Raw genomic sequence first — 10297 nt, forward strand, 5'->3', positions numbered from 1 at the left:
GATTGAGCACAGCAGTTTGTAACTTGTTCAAACAGAATCAGATCATATGAATCGTTTGTGTGCCTTACGGTGACAAAGGCACACACATGGTTCATTTTTATTATTGTATAGTTTTGAATGAAGTGTTTCATTTTGCAGTAGGTGTTCGGCAGAATCAGACCTGAGATGTTCTGGTATCTGTGTGTGTGGTTGTGTGAATTGTGTATTGGTTTGACAAAATTAGCCCTGTTTTCAAAATTGTGCTTAAGCCGTCGTAAAAAACAAACTCCTTGTTCGTATGTAGTAATCATGTGAGGTAGCATTTTATATCAGAGCATTTCCCAAATACTGAGACACATCATAATGTCTTTTGCAGAAAATCTGTATAATTTACAAAATCTTAGCTTCTGCATAAAAATCCGGAAATGGCCCGGTCAATATTATTAGCACCGTCTAGTAGTAGTTAGACATTTCAAGACATTTCAAGCAGTTGATTCCCTTTTACTTTGGAAATGAAATCACCTGTGGTGAGTGGCAGGCTCCTGCAATATGAAAGCCAAACATTCAACTAGTTTGAATAGGGACTTCTGTTTTGTGTTATTGTGTGTACCGCAACAAGCATGGAGAAAGAGAGAGACATGAGAAAACATGACTGCAGTTTGCCAAAACGCAACTAAACATGCCACAATGCTTCTGGGAGAATCTCTTGTGGACAGATGAACTCAAATTAGAGCTTTTAAGTGAAGCACACCATTTCTTTGTTTACAGAAAACAAAATGATGCCTTCAAAGAAAAGATCACAGTACAACATGGAGGAGGTTCAGTGATGTTTTGGAGTTTCTTTGCTGTCTCTAGCACTGGGTTCCTTGGACATTTGCATGAAATCATAAAATCAGGAGAATACCAGGGTGTTTTGGAGCGAAAAAACAAACCCAATGTCCAAAAGCTGAGTCTCCGTCATAGATCATGGGTCTTCTGGACCAACACAATGAATGGTTCCAGACAAAATCCTAGACCATGGAGAGATCTGCATAGATCAGTAAACAGCATGGGAGGGAGGCTGCCTACAAATCTGGGAAAATGTATGCAGTTTGAACAAAGGTGGTTCAAACTCTCATGTCTATTAGAAGCTCTTGATTGCTGGTATTTTGGCTAAAGGCTGTGCTATCAAATATTTAGATGTATCTAGGATGTCAATTTTTATCTGTGCCATTTTTGTTCGTTTTCTTATTTAAAATGATATATTATTATATTAGAATAAAAAATATATATGTTTTGTGACATTAACAGTAAAATAAAGAATTGTTGCGCAAGTACTTGGCTTAATTTCAACATATCTTTAGGGACAACGTGAATCGTTGTCCCTAACACTTTTGGCCAAAGGTTAATCGGGGATGCCCGATGACGTCGCCTCTTATTCTCCCAGAAAATGTCAATGGGAAAATTGTGACCAGACTCCGTAGCCATCTCACAAAGGAACAAGGGGGACACGAATTGACACGACGTTGTCAGTTTTTTTTTCTGGCCTCAGAACAACTTAAATCTGTGAGTATTCTTATTTTTATGACTTTGATATTTGTATATTCGGAAAAGTCTTAATAAAACTAACCGTTTTTAAGCGATGCCAATTAGATAATTTAGTATTGTAAAGGTTTACAATAATTCTAAGTTGCGATCCACAAGTTGAAAGTGACAGAACCAGCATTGACTATTATAAAATGGCATACCTTTTACTTGTTAGAAAGAATCTGCAGTCTAACATTTGTAGTTATTTTTATTGACAAAAGGCAAACACTGCTACAGCCATTTCGATGCATTTTCGTTTAATCAGAGGTTTTTAAAGACCGTTGTAAATGTATGCACTCTATGTTTTCATTTGTTAAGTCGTGCAAAATAAATGTTTTAACATTTAGCGCGTTCAAATAGAAAGCATAACATTTTTGTAATGTGATACATTTTTCATCATGATTTGAAAATGAAATTATTTGTTTTTGATATGATAAATAAGCCTACATTAGAACTATACGTTTTATCAGTAAACTGATTTTCCTGATTAGTTATCTTTTGTTAATATTATACTTTATTTCATTGTTCCCACTATGAAGTATTAATGTGATCAAATATACCGCGAATGGCACTGGAGGTGTCGCATCAACTACAATGGTAATAATTATTTTATAATAGGTTTTCAGCGACATCTACTGGCCATGACATACATAACTTGACAATTGTGTCAAAAAACTCTATAAATGTTACTCCATCAAAAAAGATAATTTCAACATGAGAGGTATTTACAATAGTATACAGTGAACCTCTGTGGATTTGGGAAATTCATACATACGTAGAATGGTGATTTAATAGCATAGGTGTCAAGTGGAACGAATGTTCTGCAAATTCAGTCAGGTCAAATCATTTAACCAATTGTAGACGCTGCTTTTGATGCCTGCGTGTGTACTGACATCAAATGTATCGGATAAATAAAAATTAATGACACAAGCGTTTTACCATTGTGAACAAAGAGTCAACGTTTACAAGTTGTTCTCTTTCTTGTGTAAGCATGTTTTCCCACTTGAGACAGAACACAACTTGCGAGTGAGATGCCTCTCTGGGGCAGGTGATGGACAGAGCGGCGCTGTCCCGACCGGGTAAAGAGTGAGTCTCTAGCATTTCGGTTGTCATGAATCCTTTTGCAGAAGATCCACGCTGCCAGTGAGGATGTTGAGCCTACTACGCCCTCTGCTGGCCATCTGGGTGTCATTCCTCATCTCAAACGAGGCCGCCCCAAGATACAGCAACGGCTTCTTCTATCAAGACATCACGAACGGCGATGGCAACGGAGAGAGTAGGTCACACATCCGATATTTTACACCACTAAGCCAAGCTGCATTGAATAAGTTAAAAAGAGCACAGTATTCCCGGGAGGGGCCTATCCACATTCCATTTTTTATGTTAAAAAGTGAGATCACTCTGACGATAACACATGTAAATTGGTCTTAATTGTAGCTACTTCGCTTAGCAAAATGTAATTGCTGTTACTCATTTGTGTGGCGTCACATCGAGACATTTTCGGATTACTCACTAATTGTAAGCGGCTCCAGATAAGTGCTCAATTACTGAAATATAAAAGCCTAATCAAATCGAGTAGGTTTGATTTTATAGGGACAACATTCCGAAAGGTTCACTATAGGCTTGGATAACCTGGCAAAACTCAAGACGGAACCAAGTAAAACTTGGGGGTTGTATCTGGTCATATGGTGAAAAGGCCTGGTTCGTCTCCAGTATCAACGTACCACATATAGTCAACCTTACAGGCTCCATTGATAATGATGACAGCCACACACAGTAACTTATAAAGAGGGAATGACCGTCCCAACTAACAAATGAATCACTGGTTTCAAAGACAAAATAAGTGACATTCATTGGATTGTCATTTAATCAGTAACATTTACTAAGTGACATTTAATGAGGGACATTAAATGAGGGACATTTAACAAGTGACATTTAATAAGTGGTACCATTGCAACACACCTGAACACTGTTTTGACTGACATTGTGTCGGGTGATGACGAGGCAGAGACAGGGTACGTTTAGAAAAAGTGAGATAACTGTATCAGAAGTGTGTTTTTGGAGGACAATTTGAAAGGGTGACTATGTGACTCTTGTTCCCCTTCACTGTCCAGTCTATTTTAATGGGGTGCGTCTCCGTGTGGAGTCCCTCCAACCGTTGGTGTCAGCAGCCAGGGGCAGCAACGTCACACTGCCCTGTTACTACCACTACGAACCTGAGATCAACGGCCCCCGCCGGACCCGGGTCAAATGGTCTTGGCTTCCCGCCAACGGTGCAGGCCGGAACGCCGACGAGACCGACGTGATGGTTGCCATGGGCAACCGCCACCGTAGCTATGGCAACTTCAAGGGAAGGGTGCGACTTCGGCGGGCGGAGCCGGGGGACATGTCTTTGGTGATCAATGAGCTGAACCTGAACGACACGGGCCGCTACCGCTGTGAGGTCATCGACGGCCTGGAGGACGAGAGCGTCACGGTGGAGCTGGAATTAAGAGGTGTGTGTTTCTACCTGTCTGTCCGGTTCTGTGTGTGTGCATGTCAAGACAGCCTGAAGCGCTGAACAACCAAACCCAATCTACTTTATTCTGTCAGTTGTCTGTTTTTTAAATAACCTGTAACCTCGAGTGTCTTGACTGGCATTTCTGTTCCATTATGTTTCATTTTCCCATTGTCGCTTTAAATTCGACAAAAGATTTTTGTCATGTTTCCTTGTTGTAGGAGTTGTATTTCCTTACCATGGCCAGAAGGGACGCTACCAGTTCAGCTTCCTGGAGGCTCAGCGTGCGTGTGAGGAGCAGGATTCGACCCTGGCTACCTTCGAGCAGCTCTTCACTGCCTGGGAGGAGGGGCTAGACTGGTGCAACGCCGGCTGGTTAGCCGACGGAACTGCTCAGTACCCAATCACCACGCCTCGGGAGGCCTGTGGAGGCACAGACCTAGCCCCTGGTCTCCGTAGTTACGGACAGCGGCAGCGCCACCTCCACCGTTTCGATGCCTTCTGTTTCTCAGCAGCCCCCAAAGGTTAAATGTTGTGTGTAAATGTTGGTTTTATTTGTATGTGTTTTCGTTGCACGTGTATCAGTCTCTGTATCGGTAGCCATACAAGCTCTCACCCTTTTCAGCATGAGCTTTTATCTTCTATGTTTCTGTTTTCTTTTTCACAGGGACGGTCTACTTCCTTAATCATCCGCAGAAGCTCAACTTCACCGAGGCGGTGGCAGCGTGCGTCCAAGATGGGGGTCACATCGCCAACGTGGGCCAGCTCTACGCCGCATGGCGGTTCATGGGATTGGACCATTGCGATGCCGGCTGGTTGGCCGATGGGAGCGTCCGTTACCCCATCGCCAAGGTCCGCCCAAACTGCGGGCCCTCAGAACCAGGGGTGCGTAGTTCTGGCTTCCCACCTCAGCATCAAAAATACAGTGTGTACTGCTATCGGTAAACCTTCCATCAACATCAGCGCAACGAACACCAGAGCATAAAATATAAGTATCAAGCTCAACTACATCCTATACTAGCCACTTCTCCTTTCACCACAAACGCTGTTTCGAAACACTACCGTGGGCTGTTTGTTAGCATTAGCAGGTCCCGCCCTTGCGGCTTTCAAAGTAGTTTAATCGACAACTGCATTGTCCTGGTCTCTTTATGCAGTAACAGTCAGTTGCTACACGTTAGTCTCCAAAACCAGACTCTAGGCAGGAGCACTTCTGAATTGCAACAAAGATGTCTAGAGACTTCTCCCAAGAACAAGATGCATCGTTCTGCAGCCCCACCTACAGGGTTGCCAGATTTCATTGACTGTAAACCACATGATCACCCAAAAACTCCACAAAAAAAACTCCAAACGCAATTTTTTTTTATACATACTATCTGTAAATTGACCTACCCAAGCCCATTTAATGAGTCATTAAAAATATCCCAAAATGCAGGAAAACTCCCCATTGGGGCAAAATTGCCTAGCGATTCAGGTTTACAGTGTCAGGTTTGGTTCACAGTAAATAGTAGTTACATTTCAAACTCAGGGATGATGTTCAACCCCAGCAATGCCTTCATAATGCTTTGTCAATGATATTGTCGCCCAACAAAGCTATTCCCTGTGTTCTGCTGAAGTGTCGCTATCTTACTGTTCTTACTGCACTTTCAGTTCAGTTTATGTAATTTGTAGTCTTAGGCACATTTCTGGATAACCTTCATGTGTTATGTATTTTGAACTCTTGTTTTTTATAAGGGTTGAAATGTATTGATTACGTCATGACAGTATTTTATAACCCCCCTTGAAGAGAGCACAGTTATGTTTTTCATCTACATGTTACTTTAATTAGGTTGTATGAGTGTAATTACATTTTCTACCAAATCATAAAATCAAGTCTTTAAAAAAGACTTTCTTTGTGATCGATTACACCATTACGTGACCTTTGTTGGATGACGTATGTATTTGCAAGTTGACCACTTGAAACAAATAAAAAAAATGACACGTTTTACAATGTTAAAGAAAAGTGTGTATGTCTGTGTTTCTACTGAACCCCATCAGCAGCGCCATTCAGTCTGGGCATATTCCTTGGAATGGAAGGGGCGAGTAGCAAAGAGAGGTCCCTGTAATTTGGTGATTCTCTGGGCCCAAAAAAGGCACGTCGTATTAACACCTGCTGCCTAAACATTAGCGGAATGCAAATACACACACAACACCTAAAGTCACACCTACACACACACGTACACACACCCACCCAAACGCAAACAAAAACACATGCAAGCACTCACGTAAGCATACACAGGGCAGGCTTGTTTGGTGAGCATGCAGGGATGAAGGTAGCCACTGTAAAGACCTGACAGATATTTACTTTCTTCTTTATTCACTTTGCGAATCCAGGATGGGGTAAAACACTAAACAGTGAGTCTGTGCACACAGCTACTGTAAGGAATGTACCAACGGTTTTCATAGGGGTGTGGCTTGTAGATGGATTTGAATGGCACTCTTATTCGTGCTTAGAGAACATCATGTTGGAGACTTGGCAAAACATGCAGGAGACTTTTTTATGTCTTGGATTAAATATCAATGATAAAGTTCTCCTGGCCGGCAGTTAACGCACACAGATCATACATTTGGAAAAGGGCTTCTGAGTTTGCACTGACAAATAGCAATTTGACTTTGAAATTTGACTTGTGCTTTTAAATCGTCTGTATTGGAATGGTGCTTGGGCCTGCCACATTGGGAGCAATTAGGGTTAAAGTGGTAATCCACCAAATACCTAGGGTTCCTATGTTATACTGGGCTCTGCAAATGTCTTACTCTGGGAAAAAAAATGCTTAATGCGATTAATCTGGGCAGCAAGTAGTTACTAGAATAAATAAAAAAGATATGCATTAATAGTCAACCAAAGTAATTCGCTTCATTTCAGATTCCTAGGGGGACCACAAAAAATACTGACGTTTTAAAAGCAAAATTTTGTCTGCGTTTACTTTAATGTTACATATCGTTTTCTATCTTTGAAATAATGAACGGTGATCAGATAAATGGCTTTAAACTATTTTCTCTGGTGGCCTGAGACATTTGCGTAATACTGTATATTGTAAACATATCAAAGGATAAAAAATCAACCAGACATAATTTTAAATAGTGACACGACCTGTCTCCTCTTCCCTTTCCCTTATTGAATGAGACTGTCATAGTATTAAGGGATGGGGAGATAGAAGTGTCTAACCACCATGTTGTAACCTCCTTTAGTGAATGAGACTGTCATAGTATTAAGGGATGGGGAGATAGAAGTGTCTAACCACCAGGTTGTAACCTCCTTTAGTGAATGAGACTGTCATAGTATTAAGGGATGGGGAGATAGAAGTGTCTAACCACCATGTTGTAACCTCCTTTAGTGAATGAGACTGTCATAGTATAAAGGGATGGGGAGATAGAAGTGTCTAACCACCAGGTTGTAACCTCTGTCATGCATTACATACAATGACTGCACTTTTCAAAATAATAAAAAACAAATCAAATTGAAATAGTTTTCAATGAATAATGAATACATTAGAGTATGGAACAGGTACAGGCCATCTAATGTAGAAATGAATGTATAGGATAATAATTTACAATAACAATTTAAGTTTATTCAAACTATCTACTGTAATAATATGTCCCTCTAGTATTGATACTAATATGAAACAGGTCTGAACAGTGTCAATTCTACAGATTCTCATTCTATCCAGGTTTTCTAAGATCCGTTTTCACCATATGAATGTTAAATAAGGCTGAACATTAATATAGACAAGGATTATCCTGCATATTAAACTCAAAGTTGGCTGCAAAAATTTTGGCCCAAAACCTTCCACTGCCTCTGTGTGTTGGGATGGTAAAACATAATTTTGCACTTAACTAAATAGCCTACCCACGAAATAGAGCTGAGAATGGCTGTTGGAGGAACATTTATTCATACTGACAGTGTTGCCAGATGGGTAGGTCTCCCCCAAAGCTGATGTGTTAGAGGCAGGAAAAATTTGCAAACTTAAGAATCTGAGTGACTATAACAAGGGCCAAATTGAGGTGGCTAGACAACTGGGTCAGAGCAAAACTACAGCCCGGTCTGCAGTGGTCAGTACCTATCAAAAGTGGTCCAAAGAAGGTAAAGCGATGAACCGGCGACAGGGTGGCCAAGTCTCTTTGAGCGAAACCTGGCCCGTGTGGTCTGATGCAACAGGCGAGCTCAAATTGATGTGTCAGGGTGCCCATGCTGACCCCTGTCACTGCTGAAAGCACATACAATGGGCATGTGAGCATCAGAACTGGACCACAGAGCAATGGAAGGAGGTGGCCTGATCTGATGAATCACGTTTTCTTTTACATCATGTGGATGGCTGGGTGGGTGTGTGTCACTTACCTGGAAACCTTGGGTCTTACCATTCATGTGGATGTTGACACGTACCACCTACCTGAGCATTGTTGCAGACCATGTGCACCCTTTCATGGCAATGGTATTCCTTAATGGCATTGGCCTCTTTCAGCAGGATAATGCGCCCTGCCACAAAGCAAAAATGGTTCAGGAATGGTTTGAGGAACACAATGACGAGTTCAAAGTGTTGACTTGGCCTCCAAATTCCCCAGATCTCAATCCAATCTGTGGGATGTGCTGGACAAACAGGTCCGATCCATGGAGGTCCCACCACGCAGCTTACAGGACTTAAAGGATCTGCTGCTAATGTCTTGATGCCAGATACCACAACACACCTTCAGAGGTCTAGTGGAGTCCATGCCTCGATGGGTCAGGGCTGTTTTGGCAGCAAAAGGGGGACCTACACAATGTTAGGCAGGTGGTCATAATGTTATGGCTGATCGGTGTGTTGCTTGTATTTTGGTTGATATTAGGGAGGACATTGTAGTGTGCATTAACTGCTCAAGTAGACATGGACAAAAGGGCAGATTTAACAATATTATAGTTTTCTTTTTTCAAGTGTCTTGCCAGATATTATATAAAGTATATCACAGAGGAGGGTCCAGGGGAGCGGTGTTAGCCTTTAAAATACAGCAGTCTATAACTATTGGTGTTTAACAATACTTGCTCACATTATATAATTCAATACTATTTCTGTTGTGTTTCATGTATCACATTTTAAGCCCAGGATATTCTATCAATTCTCATCAAACTGTATGCTGTGATAATTTGTTGCTTGTGTGGAAACCTACTGTAACATGGCAGAGGTGAGTTTCAATGAAGCTTGCAGCAGATGCCAAAGGGTAGGACCTCAATGAAATATCACAAATTACATCTGCTAAGTTATATACGGTTGTGCTCAAATGTTTGCATACCCTTGGAGAATTGGTAATATATGTACCATTTGTAAAGAAAACATGAGTGAGCAGGCAAAACACATTTCTTTTATTTCTTATGGGATTCACATTCAACTGTAGGTCATAAAAGAATGGCACGATCATAAAAAAAAACATGGCAACAAAGAAAAACATTAACTGACCCCTGTTCAAAAGTTTGCATACCCTTAGTTCTTAATACTGTATTGCCCCCTTTGGCATCAATGACAGCATGCAGTATTTTGTTAGTTGTCTATGAGGCCCTGAATTCTTGCAGGTGGTACAGCTGCCCATTTGTCTTGGCAAAATGCCTCCAGGTCATGCAAAGTCTTTGGTCGTCTTGCATGAACTGCACGTTTGAGATCTCCCCAGAGTTGCTTGATGATATTAAGGTCAGGAGACTGATGGCCATTCCAGAAACTTCAGCATTTGTGCAGAAAATGCTAATTGTCTGCCAGTATTTTCTGATAACATGCTGCATTCATCTTGCCATCAATTTTCCCAAGATTCCCTGTGCCTTTAGAGCTCACACACCCCCAAAACATCAGTGAGCCACCACCATGCTTCACAGTGAGGATGGTATCCTGTTCACTCTAGGCCTTGTTGACCCCTCTCCAAACATAACGCTTATGGTTATTGACCCCTTTCCAAACATAATGCTTACACTTGTGACCATAAAGCTCTATTTTGGTCTCGTCACTCCAAATTACAGCGTGCCAGAGGCTATGAGGCGTGTTTTGGTGTTGTCGGGCATATTTTGTAACCAGGCTTTTTTGTGGCATGCAGCTCATTGTTGTTCAAGAATCATCATATTATGCTTCTTGAAACAACCACACTGTCTTTTTCCAGAGCAGCCTTTATTTCTTGGTCAACCTGACATTGGCTTGGTATAAAGAGATCCCCGAATTTTCCACTTCTTAAAATGTGATTGATCAGTACTGACTGGCATTTGCAAGG

The 10297-nt window shown here is 41.4% G+C and overlaps 1 protein-coding gene across 1 annotated transcript; it reads left to right on the top strand.

Annotated features, from left to right (window-relative positions):
* The first annotated feature begins 1421 nt into the window (after positions 1-1421).
* Positions 1422-6012, top strand: hapln3 (hyaluronan and proteoglycan link protein 3). The gene is made up of 5 exons (XM_010901359.3): positions 1422-1524; positions 2673-2821; positions 3660-4040; positions 4264-4566; positions 4710-6012. The coding sequence occupies exons 2-5, from the start codon at positions 2695-2697 to the stop codon at positions 4985-4987; spliced, it is 1089 nt and encodes a 362-aa protein (XP_010899661.1). The 5' UTR covers positions 1422-1524; positions 2673-2694; the 3' UTR covers positions 4988-6012.
* The last annotated feature ends 4285 nt before the right edge of the window (positions 6013-10297 follow it).

Source organism: Esox lucius, chromosome 19, assembly GCF_011004845.1.
Source record: "Esox lucius isolate fEsoLuc1 chromosome 19, fEsoLuc1.pri, whole genome shotgun sequence".
NCBI classification, from domain to species: Eukaryota; Metazoa; Chordata; class Actinopteri; order Esociformes; family Esocidae; genus Esox; species Esox lucius.